Source organism: Protopterus annectens, chromosome 7.part1 (genome assembly GCF_019279795.1).
Source record: "Protopterus annectens isolate FY-2018-M chromosome 7.part1, PAN1.0, whole genome shotgun sequence".
NCBI classification, from domain to species: Eukaryota; Metazoa; Chordata; order Ceratodontiformes; family Protopteridae; genus Protopterus; species Protopterus annectens.
In genome coordinates, this window is record NC_056740.1 from 431,830,698 (window position 1) to 431,853,917 (window position 23,220).

A 23,220-nucleotide genomic window follows, 5' to 3' on the forward strand; every position below is an offset into this window, starting at 1 on the left:
AAACATCTTCCACCACATTCAAAACAGGAGGTATAGCTAAAGGCCTATGCTGGGGTAAAACAAGAACTCCTAAGCCTTTTCCTAGAATCAGAGAAATCTTGGCCTTCCCATTTAAAATGCTCCCTCATGGAATGCAAAGTCTCTGAAAATGAAAAATCCTCAGGAGGAGAAGCTGAAGGAGTAGAATCATCCACATCAGAATCAGAATAAGTAGGGAACTCCTGCAAGTCTTCAGTCAAGACTCAGAAGCCTCCGAGCATTGCTCAAAACTCTCAAGCTCAGGTTCCACCCTAGGCCTCTTATCAGGAGGGGCATAGAACCCCTTATCATAGTAACCAAATCTTCTGCCATTTTAAGCATATGTTTCTTAGGCAAAGACCCTGAAGCACTAGGAGAAACCCCACTGAAGCAAAACTTGGCCTGCCCCTAAAGAAGCCTTGGGAACAGAAGGGAGGCCCTAACCACCTTAGGAAGTGAGGGAAGAACAGCCACCTGAGAAGCCCCTCAGCCTGGCCTACTTCCTGAGAGGAAACATCCTGTAACAGTAAAGTCTCTCCCTGAGACTCCAAAGAAACACCTGGCAAAACCTCCGGCTCCACTGAGCCCTCTAAAGAACCGGCGTCTGGGACTGTCGGTTCTTCCCCTAGGCTTTGCTGTTTTGTCCTTGCGTTTTAGCGAAGCAAGGCCGGAGCACCCGACGGCATTTTATAGTTACAACGCTTCCCAAACACTAACCTGGCACAGTCTAACCTTCTCTTAATAGTGCGTTTGTTAAATCTAGCACAAGAACGGCATCCAACAACGTCGTGCTCAGGCCCTAAACAAGGTATACACAAAGTATGGTAATCCCTATGAGGTATCTGTTTCCCACAAGAAATACAGTTATTCACTTTTTCTGACATCCGGTTAAATACTGAGGCAAGAAAAACCAAAATATTCTAACGGGTACTTAGCCAACTTTGATTCGGTCTGAAACTCTGACTTCAGAAATTTTCAGAACCCCAACCTGCACTCGCAAAATTGCTTCTGCATCGGACCATGCGGCAAAAAAGACTGAGGATATGACGTCGGTCATGCGCATTAGTACCCTGACGTACTGACGTCAGTCTAATGCGCCCTGACCGACGTCAGCCATATACTTTGGTATTCGGGCCGACTGGACAGCGGACTACCCAATAGTTAGGACTGCAGCAATGTGGAATGAAGAACATGTAAAGATTTGGCGTTTGTAGTCCTTGAAGTGTTTTAACAGAGGCACTAAAAACAGACAAGTACTACAATATGCACCAAAAATCAGAGTTTAGCACCTGGTACTAATGACCTCTACCACTGGCCTAAAAACAGACACCACGGAAAGTCACTGGCACAGAAGAAACCGTATCAATCTGCATCATACAGAATGAAGTAGGGCTCTATTCACAGACAGGAACCACTGGAGGATTGTTTCCAGAGATGTGGATGGCACTTCTCTGCCCACAATGGTTACTATCAAAGCAGAGAGGATGTCAATCTGCACAAGTCTAACTCTCCTCTAAACACTGTCAAAGCCTACAAGACTGACTAGGGACAGTGAAGTATTGGGGGGTGGGGAGGGGGGGGCAATGCAATAGAAAAAGGAAACAAGAAGTTATGTACTCACCACAACGTTCGATGCATGTAGTCCATTTAGTCTCACATGCTTACTCACGGGTTCGGAGCAGAATATCAGCTCGGACTCTGCCAACTTTTATTTACTGGCTCGAAGCAGGTATCCCATGTTGCACTGCTCCATAACCCCAGATGTAGTTGGCTGCGAATCCAACAAATCACACCTCATGCATAACAATCCAATAAGGTAGAACACTATCAAGGGGAATAAGAAAAAACATCATTGAAGGGTACTCTAGCACCAATCCCAACCAACAGATCCTCCAGGAAAGGGGCAGGTGGGAGGGTACGTAAGAATGCGAGAAGAGATTAACAACATACATCGAACGTTCTGGTGAGTACATAACTTCTTGATGTTATGTAGTCCAATCTCGCCTACATTCTTACTCGTGGGACAACGTCCCCAGCACCTCTATATCCTGGGAGGCTCAAAGGAAGATACTCCCGAGGACTGTGGAACCAAAGGAAGCCTGGCCCCTAGAAGCCACGTCCAGAGGTAGTCTGGCATGGTATGCCATAGACACAGAAACAGCCCTAGTAGAGTGAGCCTTGACGGGAAACAGTAGATTTTTTTCCTGCTGAAAAATAAAAAGGAAATACAATTCAAAATCCATCTGGAAATGGTAACCTTGGAAATAGGGGAACCCGCTCTATTTTCTGAAAAGGAAACAATTGGTCAGTTGATAATCTAAACTCTGCCTTGTTTAGAGAATAGAGGGAAGAACACAGGCAGCTCAATAGATTGAGACCGTAGATGTTACTTTGGGAAGAAAGGAAGGATTAGGTCTAAGAACCTAAGAAACTCTGTCCTTATGAAAAATTAAAAACGGGGGTTTGATGGAGAGAGCTTGAAGACACCCATCTGGCTGATGTGATGGCCATTAGGAAAGCTGTCTTCCAGGACAAAAACTTCCAACTCACAGGTGGCAGCTGGCTCGAAAGGTGGGGAAGTAAGGGCTTGCAAAACAAAGTTTAGATCCCAGGGCATGATCGGCCTCCTGTGTCAGAACCTGAGTAAGAAGGTGCCCTTTAGAAAGGCCTTAGATTATGGGCTATAAGGGAATGCTCATAGGAGGTCTGAAATAGCCGCCAGCTGGACTTTAATGGTAGCAGGCGCAGAGCCCTGCTGAAAGAGCATGGACAAGAAATCCAAAACAGCAACTGGGGATGTGCAAGGGTCAATTCCTTGGGGCATGAGCCCAAATAGATCTCTTCCATTTGCTGAAATAAATCTTCCTAGTCGAAGACTTAAGAGGATAAAATGTGCATCGCCTCAAGTGAAAAATGAAGTCTGACTAATGACAGAAGTGGAGTAGCCAGACTGTCAATCTGAGGGTCCACAGGGAGGGATGGAACTGTCCTGACATGTGTCAGTAGGTCTGGTACTGGGTCCAGAACCCAAGGACTGTCCACAGCGAATGGATAGAGAAAGGAGAACCAGACCTGGCGAGGCCAGTGTGGGGCAATTAGAATCATCTTGCTTCCAAAGGATATGGCTTTCTGAATCACTCTTGGTAACACAGGAAACTGAGGGAAAGCAGAGAGCAGACCGGAGGGCCAATCGTAGAGCGTCCCTGGGCGACTCCCCCTGTGGGGGGGAATCGGGGTGAAGTAGTTGCTGCATTTGGCATTGAGATCGCAGCAAGGCTGACCCCACCTGCTGAAAATCTGTTCCACAACCAGATGGTTCAGGGACCACTCGTAAGGCATCAGAATAGCCCTGCTCAGCCTGTCTGCTATCACACTGGCCTTCCCCGGAATGTGCATTGCCACTAGAAACCGTTGGGAAGACTGTGCCCACTGCTACACTCGCATGGCCTCTCTGCACAGGGGCAAGATCTGGTTCCTCCCTGGTTTGTTTAGATACTACACAACAGACACGTTGTCCGAGTGCATTGCAATCGTCCCCAGAGGAAGAGAGCTCTGAAATGCCCGCAACGCCAGTAACACCGCTCTCATCTCCAAGACATTGATGTGCAGATGTACCTCGTGATCTTGCCACGTGCCTTGGACCGTCCTGCCAAGATAATGCCCCCCACCCCATCTGGGATGCGTCCGTGGTCACCATGGTGACAGGTGACGGAGGAACAAACTGTTTCCCCTCGTCCAGATTGGTGGTGCACAGCCAACCGAGATCCTGTTTGCATCGGTCTGCAAGTAAGATCTGGTGGGAAACAGGGAATTTTTGGAGAGACCACTGGGCAAAGAGAAGCCATTGAAAAAGCCTCATGTGTAATCTCGCTAGAGGCACTAACATAATGGTAGCTGCCGTGGTGCCCAGAAACTGAAGAACCCATCTCGCCTGTACTTTTCCGAGGGGTAATAAAGCGTGAACCCGATTCTGTAATATTCAGATCCTGTTGTGCGGCAAGGCAGCCCGCATTTGAACGGTGTCTAGCTCTGCACCTATAAACGTGACACGCTGTGAGGGCAGCAAGGCAGATTTTTCCCAGTTCAATGTTATTCCTAATCAATGATAGGGGGTAATGGTAGCGTCCCTGGCTCGGATGAGTAGATGCCTGGTGGGGGCGGTGAGGAGCCAGTCATCCAGGTACGGAAACACTTGGAATCCTCGACATCTCAGGTGAGCTGTCACCACCGCCAAACACTTGAACACCCTGTGGGCTGTGGTGAGACCAAAGGGCAGAGCAGGAAACTGAAAATGACTGGCTCCCAGCCGGAAGTGTAGGTGACTCCTTGATGCCCTGTCCATTTTGATACGATAGTAAGCAACCTTGAGGTCGATGGAGCACATCCATACTTTTTCCAGCAACAGAAAAATGGACTGAAGGGTGACCATTCGGAACTTGGACTTCAGAACGTAGTGGTTTAATTTGCTGAGATTTAGAATGGGTCTCAGGTCCCCTGTTCTTTTCTATCCACAAAAAGGAAACTGAACACTACACAGAGAGGAGGACTAGGTCCTCTAAGTAAAACAGGCCTAGCCCACCGGAACAGTTAGAGATACCAACTACACAAACAAAAAACACTGCAAACAAGCAACAAGAATAGCTATTAAAATAGCTTTTGTGGTTGAACTAGCAAATTTCTCAAGAGAAATTGAAAAAAAAGAAGGTGCTTAGCCACAGCCAAGCGAGACCACGTCCTAGCTACACGAGCGGCAAACGAGATCTGGGGTTATGCAGCAGTGCAGCATGGGATACCTGCTTGGCCCAGCCAACAGGAGACTTCGAGCTATTAAATAAAAGTTGGCAGAGTCGGAGCAGATGTTCGGCTCCAAACCCGCGAGTAAGAATGTAGGCGAGATTGGACTACATAACATTCAAAGTTAATATGATGCTCTAAAACGATCACGAACCAATATGCAAAGAAAACGCACCTTACCAAATTTTAAAAACTACAACAAACTCCCTCAAATGGCTCAAGCTGTTTATTGCTGGCCAGCTCAGACAGGTCGCAAGGAGTCAATGATCAACAAGACCACCTCCATCATGAACGAGATCAAATCACCAAGAGTATACCCCATGGCTCTGTGCCAAGTTCAGCTGACTCAATTGGGAGACAGACCCCCCCCCCTGAACCCCCCCCCCCTCAAGAAATGAACATCTTGGAGGGTTTTAACAAATGACTTGTGCCAATGTTATGGCATAAAGCTCAATGCCAAAAAATGCACTATAGTGCTTTGAGAAACTAACCCACATTATTACTCCATTGAGGAAACACCCCTAAAATTAACCCCAGTAGTAAGGGATCTGAAAAAATGTAGACTGCAATCCGGCCTTTGCCATACATACAGCTAAGATAAAGAAAATCCCTCTGCCATCCATCTTGTGTAAGGATATGGCATCCAGGTCCAAGGAAGTTATTGTACCCCCCCAATAGCTCTTATGGAAACAGGCAGTAAAGAAAATTTTCCCAACACCCTTAGTTACCTTTCTAACATGCCCCCCTGTCCAGACACCCATGTACTCTGGACCCAAATGGCTTGGAGTGTGCAACTAGGCTTGTAAAGGCCTTAGCAGTAGGTTACTAGACTAAGACATGGATGCCTGTAGAGCAGGGGTTTATGGGTAAGGGATGATCAAGTACGGAGAGAGATTACTACCATGGAAATGATGCCAAAGGTGATGAAAGTCCAATGGTTCCACTGTCAGGATAGGGGTGGAGAAATCCAAAAGCTGATGAAGTGTGCATCACAGAGGTTGGTCTAGACTTCAGTATCTTGTCTGACAGACAACCTGGTAAGCTAGAACCCTACGTGTTAGCTCTCAGGATTACTAATGCAGAAACAAGCATTTTAAAGCCCCAAATGGCCCCAATGTCTCCAGACATTAGATATTCACACATCAAGTGCTGGGACTGACACACCAGAAAACTCAGTAGGATTCTAGGGTTCACATCATTTAGAACACCAAGATAGCATGGTTTGTCACCAGAGGTATTTAGCCTGCCACTATCAGCTTTACAAAACCTACTTTATTCACATTAAACAATTACCTTTCCATCTTCTTCCATGGATGCATCCCCATCTTCTTTCTTGCCTAGAACATAAGTACAAGTTTAAAACTAGCACAGATATATACACCATGCATACAAAACCTTACATTACAATTAAGATACCATGTTTCATTAGAAAACTATGCTACAGATTTTCCAATCAACTTAAAAATAAAGGTAGCCTAGCACATTACTGTCAAACAGTACAGCCAATGTTCATTGGGTCTATATTATAGAAGTGAACACACTGAATTGCGAACACTACATAAATCAACCCACAATCCCTGAAACCCCCCCCCCCCCAAAAAAAAAATCAAAACCGGGAGGAAAACAAAACACAAACACACCACCACCAAAAACAGTGTGGGGCTTTGCCCTCCCCCCCACACTTAAATATACCAACTCAGATCACACCACAGTGGAGGAAATGGCAACGTCCCGAAAACGGCCCAGTGATGATCCCCCCCCCCCCCCAGGGGGGGGGGGGGGTAGTCGTTCCAGGCTTTCGGTACTTTGCCATTTCACATAATGACGTTAGACTAAACAGCTTTCACAATTCACTTGCTCACTAAAATAATAGGGACCCAGTTCATTTGCACTTCAGTTGGAAGATAGGAAAATGAATGCCAAAACATTTTCCTGTCAACCTACAACCAATTCACAACATCCAAACCATGAATGCACACTTCCTCTTGTCCTAAAATCACCAAAGAACATACATTGGACATGGTAAGGCAAGGCAATCAATCCATGAACAACTGCATGGTCAAGGCAATCAATCCACAAAGTACCTTTGCGAGTCTTCTTCACTGGAGTTTCAGAAGATGAAGTAACTTTAATTTCAAAGTTATCAGGATCTCCTCCTTCCTCTTCTATCGCCTGAAAAAAAGATGAAAAAAAAAATGAAGTTCTCTTGGCCTAAAAAACAAGGAAACAAGCCAAGAATTTGGGATTGAGGAGTATAAAGTTCAGGCAGTCAAAACTAGTAAAAAGGAATAGCATGACTCAAAAGGAAATCGCACACCGGGAAGCCATACAAGGTATTTCTCATTACCCTTTAACCACTCAAAAAATTAAGCTACATTTGTTGGCACAGACTGAAATAACTCGTAAAAAATCACTTATGAACTTTAGACTGTATACAAGTGCCAGGGAAGGACCACTGGATTACCAGTAGTTAATCTACTGCACCACCCCCTGGCAAGTCCTAGATGGCAGATTTTTTCCCCCTAATTCTTAATTCATTACAGCTGAGTGCACCTCCAGGCATTTCTGCAGCTGCATCCTATTGACATCTCTAGGTATCAAACTTTGGTTTGTGCATATATGCATTAATTCTAAAACATACTACATACAAGACTACCATCTTAATGCATACATATGCTGGAAAGCAGACCTCTGTCTAATGCAGCTAAAGAGAAATTTGTATACTGTTTTTGTAATTTATTGTAATTAATTCCTCTAAAACTAGCCAGACAGAAAAGGAAAGCTTAGTGGTATGAAGAAAAGCCTACTGGCAGCATGTCTTGCTATCATAAGCTCTTTATGCAACATTACAAAATATCCACTACCTTTATTTTGGCTTATAAAAATAAATTAAAAAAAGCATTTAACACATACATACACAATACACTAGTTTTGGTTTAAGCACTTGTGCTTCAGGCCAGTTATTTTACATTAAGGTTTGTGGTCTGCACTCTTGTGGGAGGGGAGGCTGGACTCTGCCCTCCTGAGATAGGAATTTCTGGTTAAAGGCTTATAGTGCCTGCATATTTGAACTGTTTCTTTCCAAAACTGGTGCGCCTTGTTTGCTGTAGCATAGACTAGATCCAAGCCTGCTGAATCTAGCTTTTGTTGTATAACTAGCACTAATCCAGGCCTTTTTTGGAGAAGGTTCCCCTGCACCCCAGTGGCAGAAGTGTGCAGTAAGAACTGGTCCGATTTAAGACTACTGGTTAATTGGGTAATTTGTTTAAAAGCCTTTTCTGCTTAGTCATCTAAAGTTGTTTTAAGTGTATATATATATATATATATATATATATATATATATATATATATATATATATATATATATATATATATATATATTTTACAGTTTGTAGTAGTTTAAAGCTGTTTTAAGTGTATGTTTTACTGTATTTGTCTTTTCAAAACATTTTTTCCTCGTTTGTTTCCCACCTTTCTAAGCTAGTATAGTCCAGTTTTCATGCTAGTGCTGAACTCAGGGCTGTGTTAAGTTTGAGTTGCCCATACCTTACTTGGATAAGAGGTTTCTCTGTTCACCTGTGAGGGAGCTTTGAGCAGACAGTTCCAGCCCAGGGCTAGTTTCTAAAAAAAAACACATTTTTATGTCTGAGCAGCGACTGTTAGCTATGGCTAAAGTATTCCCAGCTCCACCAAGTCTCTTCAGTTTTTCCCTTGAATGTAGTCTCTCAACTTAAGCACTTAAAAAGCATCCTACAGTCCAGCACTTGCACAGACCCAATAGCAAGCACCTAAGACTGGAACAGGCAGTCATGAGAAGGTTAACACACACCACACCTCCAGCCTCACAGACTTACTAAACCAACACTGGCCCAAAAAAAAAAAGAAAACAAAACACACTAAATATAAAAGCAGAGACCTCCAAAGCATAGGCCCAAAAAACCTGCACCGCCCATCACAAACCAGAAAAGTCACACACTTTTGTGCCGCACAACCACAGCCCTTAAGGCGAAATAACATCCAACACACTAGTAATAGGCAACTCTATTAATCAGGCACACTGACATCCCACTCATTACCCTGGACAAGAAGGGTTACGGTTAGCTGCCTGTCTGGAACCAGAATCCGCCACATAGCACAAGCACTCAGGTCACTTCAGAACAACTACAAGGAGACACATGGAAGAGCTCCGATAATGTAGCCCAGGCAGGTATAACCCTGAGTAGCATCCTGCCCTCACCAAGAGTGATATCACAGTATAAAGAAAAAAATGATCAATTTCAACAATTGGCTAAGCTTCTGGTGTCAAAGGGGAACCAGTGTCAAGTCAGCCTGGGACGACATGCCGGACAAGCCTAGTTGATCGCAAGAGACAGCTTGAACCTCTCACCCCTAGGCTTTCGAATATTGGCCAAGGCGCTTGCTGCCCCCAGTGTCTTTAAGCAAGGTTCAAAAGTTTAACCCACCTCTGCAAACAGTACAAATCTCAAAATACAAGCGCTCCAAGCACTCCACTATGGAGAACGTAGACATCTGTGCAGTAACTGAAACCTGGTTCAAGACTCCACAGAGAACCCCAGCACTACCAGGCTACAACTCATGCCACAGAACATGGACCGAAACACAAAAGGAGGGGGTGTATCCATATTCATCAAGGATACCTACACCTCCAGGTTAGTGGTGCGGCATGATACCTTTTGAGATCATCTATGTGCAACTAACATCAGGCAAGTCTGCAATGCAAATCGTGGCCTGTTACAGATCACCCTCCATGACCCAGGACCACCACTCTGCTTTTCTGGAGACACTGGAAAACATGAAGGTCCTACCGAACACCCTGATATTGGGCGATTTCAATTACCCTACCATTAACTACTCGGGTCTATCATCATTCGAAATTCCAAAATGTCGAACACCATATGTTCGAACTTGGAATTTTGAATATTGAAAACATAGAATGCTCATAATAGCGAATTTTTTCCCAGGGAAAAAAAACTGCTGTTCCGAGAAACATACACCCAACACAAGCACACCAAAATAAATAAACCATACATTTAACAAAACCCAGCCACACAAACATTAACTATCCACTTACCTTAACCCGCACCCTAACCCTAAGGTCAAAACTCTCACACCACAGTGGAGGAAATAGCGAAGCCACAGAACAGCCTACGGAAATCTTGCCCTAGGTAAGATTTCGATGTTCCAGGGCTTCGAACCCAAAATATCGAATGCTGAAAATAGAGAGGTTTTCAAAGTTGGCATTGTACCTCTTCAGAATTTTGATATAGACCCAACTACTCAAGTAAAAACACCCAGGTCCAGCGCTTCCTGGAATTTATCAACTCAAATGCCCTGATCAGCGGGTAAACTCCCCTACCAGAGGTGAAAACATATTGGACCTGGTCATCACCAACATGGGTTGACAGGTGTTTCGCACTGGAGGTCAGAGTCGCTGGTTAGATCAGACCATAAACTAATCACTCTGGACAGAGGTGGTAAGGTTTACAGCCCCCACGCTAAAGGATAACAGTGTACAAAATGCAGGAACCTTTACAAATGCACTCTGAGCACCTAACAAGGATGCATGGATCGTGCCATCCCTAGCAAAACAAAGACTCACTCCCCTAAGAGAAGGAAACTAGTCTGGTGGACCCCTGCCATAAACTGGAGGAAACTAGTTAAAAAAGCAAATCCCAAGAAGGAGACACCTCCCTGATCAGTATGAAACTAAGGTCACTCATAAAATCATCCAAGGCCAACTTCGAAAGAAAAATAGCCAAGGATTCGAAAGATAACTACAAAGCCTTCTTTAGCTATGTCAAGAATCTAAGTAGCAACTCGCAGATATGCTCTGAACTAAATAGCACAAAATATACTGAACCTACTGATATTGCCAACATCCTGGCAGAAAGATAGAGTGTAAACTTCAACCCCCTCTCACCCCCAAAAGGGCCCACAATAATACTGGAAAAGTGTACTGTCCCAAAAATCAGACGCACAAGTGAAAACGCCCTTTCAAAAGCACAGCGTCAATGGGGCCAGATGGCGTCCCAAGCTGCATCTTGCATGAACTAACCACCCACCTAAACACACTGTTCAACCTCTCCACAGGCTCCATAGAATGGCGCACAGCAACAGTTATTCCGCTCCAAAAAGAAGGGGCCACAACTGACACTAGCCTGGTCTGCAAGGCTATGGAGCGCATCATAGAACTCAAACAAAGACATTGGGAACCTCCAAACACTTAACCCGACCCATTGTGAATACAACAGGATACCAATGTGTAGGACTCCAAACAGAATCCTCTATTCTAGCACCTCGGTGGTAAAAACACCTTCATGGAATAAAACACACAAAATAGCCACCACTTCCAGTTCAAATCATGAACTTTTTGGAATCATTGTACCATATTTCAAAATAAACAGTTTTTATACATTAATTTCTGTTTTAACAATTCACCAATATTCATACTGTTAAATTGTTCTAAAAAAGTACATTCCAAGAAATCACTTACTGTTATGAAACCTTTTTAAAATTCATTGCAACCATTTTCTTCTTCCTTACAGTTTTTATGCCCTTAAGTCTTCCATACATCTTGTACAGAACTCTTTGTTTCTCCTATCTAATAGGTTTGACAGGGACACCTCAAAGCATATATGACCCCCTTACTTTTGCATGAAAAACACAACCCTAGATTCAAACTTGATATTAATATACTGAAAACTGGGTTGTCTGTACAAACCCTACAACCACCACAAGCCATTGTTCCCTTAATATAGGGCACTATCAATTCTGTCATTGGGATAACAAAATTGCTATGCACAACCATATCGTTCATTTATAGGTTCATACTAGGCTATCTGCCCGAGGGCATTTATAAGCCCATAGTTTTGTGGCTTACGCCGCCCCTTTAGTTTGGAGAAACTATGCCCATTATTTAGCTGTGCCTCTGTCGAGCAGTGACACTGAGGTAACCCCTGGGGTGTATCTGCGATCTCCCATCCATTGGTCAAGATTCCTCTTGAACAAGGCCAGCGAGGTGCTCTGCCTCACAAACCGGGATTTTGTTCCACAGCATAGGGAGTCTTTGGGTGATGAATCTATCCCTCCAGCACGTCCTATTAATAACCGTGTCGAGGTTTGTCTCCCGCCCTTGCGGCTCTAAGGGATCTAGATTTTGAGATTAAGCATGTTCATCAAATCTGGGTTTGACATGGCCTTGTATGTCAGGCATAGGTCACCTCTGAGCAAGCGGTATATAACTGGAGTTCTTTCAGTCGGGCAGCATAAGACAGATTTTTGAGACCCTTTATCCTTTTGGTGAGGAACTTTTGTGGCCTCTCCAGCTGCTGCAAGTGTCGGGTCAGATACATTCCGAATGGGGCATTGTACTCTATCATTGGTCTGATGAGTGATGAGTATAGGGAGACTGACTTCCCTTGATCTAGATGTGAATCCCTTCATAAGGTAATCCCTTCATGATAAGGTGGGCAATGTAGAAGGTCTTCATAACTACTTTAGCTATATGAGTGTCGAATGAAAGGCTGTCAACCTGGGTTCCCAGGTCCCTAATAACTTCTTCTGTGTTCAGGGGATTGCCACCTATATGGTAGCTAGGGGTAACCTTATTTTTCCCCGAAGGGTATGACTATGCATTTCTTGGCATTTAACTTGAGGCCATGGCTCTGGCACCAGTTATCCGTTTCTGTGAGACCCTTCTGAAGGATATCTGTGTCGGATGCGTTTTCAACTACGGCGCCCAGTTTGCAGTCATCTGCAAACTTTGTCAGCCATAACCCTCCTGTGTTTGCTTGTACTTCAGAAAAGTAGATGCCAAACAAGAGTGGGCCCAGGACTGAGCCCTGTGGGACACCACTTGTGACAGGCTTTGAGTCTGACATGGCGCCAGCAACTCTGACCCTGTGGGTTCTGTCACTCAGCCAGTTTGCAACCCATCTTGTAATGTATGGGTTTACATTTAAGTTGATGAGTTTTTCAATGATACCAGAGTGGGGTATTGTATCGAAAGCCTTCGCCAGGTCTAGGTAGGCTGTATGGACTGCCTTTCCCTCGTCAATGGCCTTGGTGACTGTTTCGAAAAAGTCAACCAAGTTTAAAAGGCATGATCTGCCTTTGACAAAGCCAAACTGGGTTGGATCCAAAGTCTGCAAATTCCCTATGTCTTTATTTATGAGATCCATTATAATCCTCTCCATGGCTTTGCAGATGAGGCTTGTCAAGCTAATGGGACGGTAATATCCAGGGTCGGTGGAGGCACCGCCTTTGTGGAGTGGGACCACAGTCGCTGTGCGCCACTCCTGGAGTGCGTATCCGGAGGGGAGACTAAGATTAAACAGCTGTCCTAACTGAGGGTTTAATTCCTCGTTGAGTTCATGGAGCACACAGCCGGGGACACCATCAGGTCCCATGGATGCTGTGTTCTTTGCCTTGGAGAGAGCAGTTCTCACCTGAGCGTTAGAGATGTTTGGGGGGGCTACAATCATTTGGTATAGATATCTCTCCTTTAGGCGGAGGGGAGAAGTTTGCACTGAACCTGTCAGCCAGTATGTTGGCAATGTCTGTAGGATCAGTAATCTTCACATCATTTTGAACTAATTCTGAGCATATCTGGGAGTTTCCTCCTAGGTTTCTGACATAGCTAAAGAATGCCTTATGGTTGTCTTTAGAGTCCTTAGCTATTTTTTTCTCAAAATTAGCTTTGGATGATTTTATGAGAGCTCTTAGCTTTTTACTTGGTGATCAGCGGTGTCTTACCTTTTAAGGATTTTGCTCTATCTTGTAGTAGCTTTCTCCTTTTGTTGTAGAGTTTGTTTATGGCTGGGGTCCACCAGACTGGACGCTAGCCTTTGGCACAAAGAGCCTTTGTTTTGCTTGGGATTGCCTGATCCATGCAGCCCTGCAGGTGCTGGTAGAAGGCATTTGTAAGTGATTCAGCGGAGTAATGTTAACCGCCGGCTCAGGGGCCTTAAAGAAGACCACACTAGTCTTTAGAAGTGTGAAGTCGGCTTTCGAGAAGTTCTTTACTGTGATCTTTTTCATTTCGGGTGGGGGCGGGATGAGGACCTCCAGCGAGATTAGTTTGTGATCAGATCTCACCAGTGAGGGGTATACTTCTGGCGTTGAACATTGTGCTCCCATGTTCGTGATGATGAGATCAAGTATGTTCTCTCCTCTTGTGGGGATGGTGACTAGTTGTTCCATGGCATTTGAGTTTATGAATTCCAGGAACTTTTGGGCTAGAGTGTTTGGGCTTGAGTAGTGTTCCCAGTCTATATTAGGGTAGTTGAAGTCACCTAGTATGATGGTGTTCAGAGATACATTTATCCCCTCCATTGTTTTCAGGAAGGCCATATGAGGTTCCCGAGTTTGCGAGGGTGGCCTGTAACATGCTACAATTTGCAGAGCAGTCTTGCCTATGGTTAATTGCACCTGGATGGTTTCCGATGCATCGTGCGATGCCACCAATATTGAGGTGTGGGTGTCCTTGATGAATATGGATACCCCTCCTCCTTTCTTGGTATTGTCCAGGTTTTGTGGCCGGAACGCATGATAGGAGGTAAAACCTGATAGTGCTGGGGTGCTCTCAGGAGCCTTGAACCAGGTTTCTGTCACAGCACAGACATCGATGTTCTCCATACTGAGAAGGGCCTCGAGTGCGTGCATCTTGAGGTTGAGACTTCTGGCATTGAGCAGCATTACCCTTAGTTTTTTTTCTTTGTTTTGTTCTAGGGTGGTAGGTTTAGAATTTGAGCCTTGCCTAAAAAAGGCACTATGGGGGTGTCAAGAGCCTTTGCCAAAATCCGGAATCCCAGGGGTGACAAGTGCAAGCCGTCCCTTGCGAAGCAGCGTGGCTTGTCCAGCATGTCATCCCAGGCAGATAGACATTGGATCCCCTTTGAATGACACCAGAGTTTAAGCCAATTGTTAAAGCTGATAATCTTATCTCTGTATTGTGGCATCATTCTTGGTGAGGGTAGGATACTGCTCAAGGTCAGGGTCATACCTGCTTGGGCTACATAATCAGAGAGCTCCTCTATTGTCTCTTCATGTAGTCCAAGGAGGTACGTCTCAGGTCGTTTACACCAGCGTGGACAATGATTGAGTCGTACTTGTACCTGCTGTTGAGAGACCTGAGTGCATGCGTTATGTGGCGGATTCTAGCACCCGACAGGCAGCTTACTGTGACCTTCTCCTTACTCAGTCTGGTGAGCGGGACGTCAGTGTGTCTGACTATGGAGTCACCAATGACTAGTGTCTGGCATTGTGTTTGGCCTTAAGGGCTGTGACTGCTTGACACTGACTGCGTGGTCTGCGTTGCAGGTGTTGTGTTCTGAGGTGGTAGTTGTTTGGGTGTCTGCTTTGGTGGGCTCTGCTGTTTTGGTAGATTTTTGATCAGAGCCTCAGAGTATGTCTGTGTGTTTATGTATATGATTTGAGGTTGTGATGGTATTATGTGAGACTGGGTCTATAGTGTGTGTGGTTACCTTCTCCTCCACTGATTTTGTGTTTTATGTGTTGCCTGTGGTGTGTCATGAGGTGGCGGTTGCTTAGGTGTCTGCTTTGGAGGCCTCTGCTGTTTAGGTAAATTTTTGCTCAGAGCCTCCGAGTATGTCTTTGTGTGTTTGTGTGTTTGATTCATTGTTGTGATAGCTTTATGTGAGACTGGTTTTGTGGTGTGTGTAGTTGCCTTCTCCTCCTGTCTGGTCTTGCCAGTCCTATGTTGAGAGCTCAGCCTCCAGTTTGGCCGTATAGTTGCATCTCTCGCATGTATTTGTGTTTTGTGGGAGGAGGAGAGGGTTGTTCAGGTACATGAGGCAATTGTAACATTGCCTCAATAATCCCAGGTTCACCAGCTGAGCAGGAGAGGACATTAGCAACTGATCCCTCGACATTCTAGAAGGAATAGACAAACTTAAAAAAAGGTTCTGGGGGATGTGGGTGACTGAGAAATGGGGTTTGCTTTTTTTTGGGGTACTTTCTATAACAAGAGTGCTGTATCGAGGTGATAAGTACTGTAGGAGCAAGTGCTTAGCTATACAGATAGAGAATAGTCTACTTGGAGTCAAGTAGAGATGATTTATAGTTGTAGGATACACTAAATAGAACAGTAGTATACTTTGAGGAAGGTAGTTTTAAGGGAAAATTTGAAGAGTGGACTTTAGGTAGCCCTAATAGTTTAAATCTGCTTAACCGGCGTTGCCCTAGTGTGCAACGGTAGCAGCTCCGCGCTAACGCATGCTTTATAGCAGGGGGCTGGAAAAAACAGGAAATGACCCAAAATGGCCAACTAATTACCAGTTGCTGCTTCTAACCACTCCTCTGAGGACAAACAAGCAGCTCAGTACTCCCCACTCCCACTAAGAAACTACTTCTGGCCACACAAGAAAATGGAGGAACACAGAAACCAAATACAAAGCCCAGGGATCAGCAAAATCTGATCACTGGAACAACTAGCTAGGAAAGTTTAGGAAAGGCGAAATATTTTTTTGTTTTTTTTCAAACAGACAGGAAAAAATGCAGTAAATGCTTTGTTTTAGACTAAATTGCTATCAAAGGCTGGTACACTTGAGTGTATTAGCCTGTTTGTTACTTTTAAGCAATACTTTAGCCCACACGTGCAATCAACAATATAAGCTCACAAAAACAGGAAAATAAGGCAATAAAACAGTAATATAGGCACAAATAAGAAGTTATGTACCTACCATAACGTTCCATGTTAGTTGTCTTCTCTCGCCTTCTTTCTTGCTTGATGGGTTCGGAGCCGATCCTCGGCTCCGACTCGGCACTTGCTTTAGCTCGAGAACTCCTTTTACCAGCTCGAGGCAGCCCCATATCCCATGATGCAAGGCAGTAAGTACCCAGATCTCGTTTGTTGACAAAGGGCAATAACACCAAGCATAAAATACTTCCCAAAGGAAGAAGAAACTTACAGATGGAAAAAAGGACCAGGTTTGAATGGTCTTTAGCATAATAGTTTCTTATACAAGGTCTGTCCAGGCCAGGGGGAAGGAGGGAGGGTCGAAGAAAGAAGGCAGAGAAGACAACTAACATGGAACGTTATGGTAGGTACATAACTTAATGTTAAGTTGTCAATCTCGCCTTCATTCTTGCTTGATGGGACCGTCCCTAGCACCTCTATCCTGGGTGGCTCAATGGAACAAACTCTTGAGGACTGTAGAGCCAAAACTGGCTCTGTCCCTGGAGGCCAAGTCCAATTTGTAATGGGAAACAAAAGTGAGAGGAGTGGCCCAAGTGGCCGCTGCACAAATAGTGTCCAAAGGCAGTCTAGCTTGAAAAGCTGTAGAAGTAGTTAAACTCCTAGTTGAATGTGCTTCAGGTTTTGAGCACAGCTGTTTTCCCCTGATCGTATAAATTTCAGTGATGACCGAAGAAAGCCATCTGGACAAAGTCACTTTAGAAACAGGAAGGCCTTTTCTATTATCCACATAGGAAACAAAAAGTTGATCAGATTTTCTAAATTTTTTTGTTCTGTCCAAATAATATCTAAGCTGACGGTGGACGTCAAGATAATGTAGCTTTTGTTCAGTTCAGCTCTATCTGAATAGTTAGGAAAAAATACAGGGAGATCAATGGATTGATTCAGATTGTTTTTTGAAGCGACCTTAGGTAAAAAGGATGGATTAGTTCTCAAAGATACTCTGTCTTTGTGAAAAATCAAATAGGGGGGTCGAACCGAAAGAGCATGAAGTTCAGACACCCTCCTGGCAGATGTAATAGCCACTAGGAATAAAGTTTTCCAAGAAAGATATTTCAGGGAACAAGAAACAGCTGGCTCGAAGGGGGGAAGAATCAAGGATGTCAGCACTAAATTTAGATCCCACTGAGGAGGAGGATTCCTGATTGGAGGCTTTAGTAGGAAAATTCCTTTCAAGAAGGCCCTGCAGAGCCTATGGGGGGGAAGTCCCTGGGGCCAATCCTGGGTCAGAGCGTCTCTGGGGGGATGGCCTGATAGAGGGAAGAGGCTGAAGAAGTCTGGACATTTGCTGTTTTGGGGAGTAGCAAAAAGATCGCAACATGGACGACCCCATTCCAGAAAAATCTCTTCCGCTATGGATTGCTTGAGAGACCACTCGTGAGGCATGAGAATAGCTCTGCTCAATCTGTCCGCTATAATGTTGGTTTTCCCAGGGATATGCGTTGCTACCAGAAACCGATGAGAGGAGATCGCCCATTGCCATAGTCTGAGCACTTCTCGACACAAGGGGTAGGACTTGGTTCCGCCCTGTTTGTTGATCTACCAAACTACAGACATGTTGTCTGTGTGGACTGCAATTGTCCCTACGGGAAGAAAGTCGTTGAGGGCTTGCAACGTTAAAAGCACTGCTCTCATCTCCAGGACATTTATGTGCAGATGGTACTCGAACGGTTGCCACGTCCCCATGAACCATCCTGCCCTGATAATGACCCCCCCCACCCGATCAGGGAGGCATCCGTGGTGACAGTGGCTATCGGGGACGGAGGTACAAAGCATCTGCCTTGGTGAACCTGAGACTATGTGATCCACCAAGCAAGATGTTCTTTGCATGTTTGTGTCACCAGAATCTGGTGACGCATTGGGAGTTGCTGGTATGACCACTGTGTGAACAGCATCCACTGAAGGAGGCGCATGTAGAATCGAGCCAGGGGAAGAAGAGTAATGGCCGCAGCCATGAGACCTAATACTTTTAGAACCATTCTGGCCTGTACTTTTTTGCTGGCCAGAATGATCCTGACATGAGTCTGAATGTCTGAAACTCTTTGTTCTGTAAGGGTAGCTGACATCTGAACAGTGTTTAAGTTTGCCTATGAAGGTAATAGACTGGCAGGGCGATAAGGATGACTTTTCAAGTTGACTGAGATGCCCAAATGAGAACAAAGGTCTATTGTGTAATCCCTGGCTTGTATAAGCTGATGCCTGGTGGTGGCTGACAGGAGCCAGTCGTCGAGATACGGAAACACCTGGAATCCTTGACGTCTCAGGTGAGCCGTGACCACTGCCATGCATTTGGTGAACACTCTGGGGCTGTAGTGAGACCAAAGGGCAGGGCTCTGAACTGAAATGACTGGACCCCAGCCGAAGGCGCAGAAATCTCCTGCCGCGTCTGTGAATTTTGATGTGATAGTACGCATCCTGAAGATCTATTGAGCACATCCAGTTGTCCTTCTGTAAGAAGGGCAGAATTGACTGAAGACTGACCATTCGGAATCTTGTCTTCCTGACAGACTTGTTGAGTCTGCTGAGATCCAATATTGGTCTCCAGTCTCCCGTCTTTTTGGGACCAAAAGAACCTTGAGTAGATTCCGGCTCTGAATGGTCTATTGTAACTGGCTGAATGGCTCTTTTTTGCAGTAGTTTTGCGATTTCTAACTCTGCAATGTCCCTTAGACCGGGTGGTACGTCTGGAAGGGAACTTGAGGGGAAGGGACTTTCCTCGAAAGGAATTATGTAACCCTTGGATATGATCGACTGTACCCATCTGTCTTGAGTGAGGGAATGCCAGGCTTCTGGGTACAGTGATAATCTTCCCGACTGCCTCCAAGGAGGGACAGCCGGGCAACACCTCAGGGATGCTGAAAGGGCTTATCAGAGAGAGGCTCCCTGTTTTTCGGACCCCTCTGCCTCTAGAGCGTCTGTTGTTGTTACCCCTCTGCCTCTAGGGGTAAACTGACCACGTGAATCCGGCGTGACTCCTTGGGATTTACGGAACCACATCTTACCACCCTTCTGTCCTTTGGGATAAGGCCTAGAAGGGGTGGAAAACGGACTCCAACAGCAGAAAGAGTCTTGCCGTCCTGCTCACACCTGGTCAAGGTCTCCTTCACCTGAGGGCCAAACAAAGCTGACCCATCAAAGGGAGAATTTGTGAAGGACGCCTTAAAGGGATCCAAAAATCACATAGCCGCATCCAGGCTTGGCGTCTAAGAGCCACACCTGTGCCTGCGGCTCTGCTCGCTCCATCCGCAGCATAAGATATTAGCCGCATGGAGGAGTTAGCAATGGAATTGAGGGTTCCTAGCTGCGAAGCAATCTTTTCTTGAGCCCCTGCAGCTGTAGGATCCTGAACTACTTCTCCCAGCTCCTTCAGGATATCTCTCTGGAGTCTGGTGAAGTGACAAAGATAATTCAGCGAACACATAGCAAAGGTCGCTGAGGAAAACATCCGCTTGCCGTACCTATCCATGGTCCTAGAGTCCTTATTAGGAGGATGGACGGGCACGGAAGGATCTGCAAGTTACTTTTTGGTGGCCGCAGCCACCACCATGGCATCAGCGGGGACACCCTTGGTAAGGAATTGTTTGTCACTAGGGGCAGTGATAAATTTAGAAGGCCTCCTAGGGACTGGCTCTACAGAGTCAGGAGCTGTCCACACCTTTCGAGCAATAACCTGCATAAGGGGGTCGAAAGGCGGAGACACCCAGGAGGTGGAGGGCCGAGATCCAAACGCCTCTAGGTATACTGACTCATCCTCAGAGGGATTGTTGGTGGGCCAGTTTCCCCTCTGTTTCAGAAGTTCTAGGATGTCTGAAAAGGAGACATCCTCAGAGGGGGATCTAGGGGATCCCTCTGACTCATCAAAGTCAGTATCCGACGTGACAGACTCGGGGGAGTCTACATGCTTCCTCTTACAAGTCCTCTTCCTAGGAGGATCTCCCGAAACATCAGGAGAATCCTCGGAAGAGGGGGAAATTCCCAATGGGGAAACCTGAGGCGGAGGATCTCTGGGTCCTGGAGCAAGAGAAGTGGCAGAGATGTCAACAGGTACAATAGAGGGAGGAGCTACGGGAAGAGACTGCTGACTGATACCAGTGGCCAGTACACTCCATCACCTCGAATGCTCCCCTCCCAGGCAGGTCCGAGAGAACCTGCTCCGAAGAGCTAGGAACTCCAGGGACCACCGAAGGGAAGAATCCGAGGCAGATGTCGGAGCCGAGCTCACCAAGGCCGAGGCTCCAAGGGGAAGAGCGGGTTCGGACAAGGGTCCGATGCCACTCACCCCCTCGGAGGAGACCATGGAAGCCCGACCACCGAATCCCTCTAAGGAAGAGGAGATAAGAGTAGAGGCTGAAGGAACAGAAGGGGGTATCCGTCCTCCAGCCGTAGCAGTAACTATGCCCGAAGACTCCAACTCCAAGCTCTGGGGTAGAGTTGAAGGAGGAACTGTAACGGGGTGGGACCAACAGTCGTCTGCTGAGACGGACTGTGAAGCATTTGGGCCAGTACCTGTGACTTGAGCAATCTGCTGACCACTCTCTCTAGGTCATGGTCAGACAACCTGGATGACCTTGAAGATCGGCTCCGATGGCTCCGTTCCGACAGAAGAGGTGAAGCCGGGGCCGAAAGTATCGGCTCCAAGGAAGGAGACCTCGACCTCTTCCTGGAATGAGGCATCGGAGCCGACACTACGGATCCTGTCGGAGCCGATTCCTCGGAGCCGACAGAACGCCTCGATGTATCGGCTCCAGCCGGAGCCGATACAGCCACCAAAGTAACGGTGTCGGAGCCGATCGGAGCCGACACCGATGCCTGTGCCACATGGGTGTCGGAGCCGATATCGGAAGTGGACAATACAGTTTCGCACCGATGGCCATCGGTGCCGGCTTAGTCAAGCCAGAATCGGCTCCAGCCGAGCCGATCTCGACTCTGCACGAGTCGGAGCCAAGGCCGCAGGCTTAGAAACAGAAGCCTGGGCCTTGGAAACTCTTGCTGGTTTCGTGGAGCCGACTTAGCCGGAGAGCCCTCCGGCTTAAGAAGGCCCCTAAGAACCAGTTTGTTATGTCTCTCCTGCAGGACTCTCTGGCTGAAGGAGTGACAAATAGCACAGGAGTCCTGCAGGTGAAGAGGGCCCAGACAATACAGGCAAGAAGTGTGACCGTCTGTCAGAGACATTTTCTGACAGCACGAGTCACACTTCTTAAAACCTGAAACCCTCTCCTTTGACATGGTGCCGACACAAAACACACACACCAGTCAAAATAAAATTAAATTACACAAAACCAAAAGGTATTCTATAAAAACACCAACACACACCCTAACAGGGGATGGGATAGGGATAACTAAGAACAAATTCAAAAGACAGGGAATTTCTGTCAGGAAGGGATAGAAATTAAATTTAAACTATAAAAAAATTAGTTTTTGACTAAAAAGGGGCTTGAAAAATCACAAAGTGAAACAACTTACCAGGAGCTGGTAAAAAGAAGACCTCCCAAGCGAAGCGGCAAACGAGATCTGGGTACTTACTGCCTTGCATCATGGGATATGGGGCTGCCTCGAGCTGGTAAAAGGAGTTCTCGAGCTAAAGCAAGTGCCGAGTCGGAGCCGAGGATCGGCTCCGAACCCATCAAGCAAGAATGAAGGCGAGATTGACAACTTAACATCAGTAGTCGAAAAGCTCAAAAGATCGAAAAATGCAAATGCATTCTAACCTGGAAAAAAATGTCTCCTCAAAAAGAAGTCAAAAATATTTGCGTACATGGGGCAAAAGCTGCCCCCATCTGTGCAATTTCTGTTTAAATAATTAAAATAAATAATTCTTTAAACAAAAATTTACTAAAACAATTACAAAATGAAAAAGGACCATCACCCATAGAATATCTTATGGCTTGGATTCCATCCTCATGTTCTATACTCGTGTATGGTCTTTTAATGTCCAAAACCAACCAATATCTTGTCATTCCATTTAATGGTAGAAATCTTAGATAAAAAAAAAATCAAAGCCATCATAGATATATACTGGAGCCTTTTGTATATAGGGTAATATCTTATGCAACACCAAGCTGATATTGTGTAGAAAGTACTTTCATGCAGAAATAAGTGGGCCCTCCCAGAGGATTTTCCATATTTTTATGCACTTTTGGCAAGCAAAAAAAAAAAAAAGTTATGTACTCACCATAACGTCCCATGCGAGTTCCATCTCACCTTCATTTGTCACCGATGGGTTCGGCCGACTTGGCAAGCTCAAAGTTCTCCAGTAGCTCGAGACCCCACCCCTTATCCCATAATGCAATGCTGGAATTACCTCCAATCTTGTTTGCTGCGTACAATATAAAATTAGTACAATAACTATTCTGCTTAAGAATGAATACATATTGAAAAACCAGGAAGAAGACAGTATCCAGGTAAACTGCCAGCCAGGAGGGAGGGACAGGAGAATGAAAACTCACATGGAACATTATGGTGAGTACATAACTGTGTGTGAAATTGTTCAATCTCGCCATTCATTCATCACTGATGGTTAGCATCCCTAGCACCCTGACATTGGGTGGCTCATGGAAGTACACTTTTCAGAACCGTAGAGCCAAATGAAGCCCTGCCCCTGGAGGCCTTATCCACTTTGTAATGAGTTATGAAAGTGTGAGGTTTAGACCATGTGGCTGCTGCACAGACGT

At 45.7% G+C, this 23,220-nt stretch overlaps 1 protein-coding gene across 7 annotated transcripts in view; it reads right to left on the bottom strand.

Moving 5' to 3' along the window:
• The window catches only part of SLTM (SAFB like transcription modulator), a 738,342-nt gene that overhangs the window by 685,757 nt on the left and 29,365 nt on the right, over positions 1-23,220 (bottom strand). For all 7 annotated transcript variants that reach the window (XM_044078891.1, XM_044078894.1, XM_044078888.1 and 4 more), the window contains exons 2-3: positions 6,897-6,984; positions 6,106-6,149 (exon numbers count right to left, since the gene is read on the bottom strand). In XM_044078891.1, coding sequence (XP_043934826.1) covers positions 6,106-6,149; positions 6,897-6,984 — 132 coding nt within the window. The remainder of the gene's footprint in view (positions 1-6,105; positions 6,150-6,896; positions 6,985-23,220) is intronic.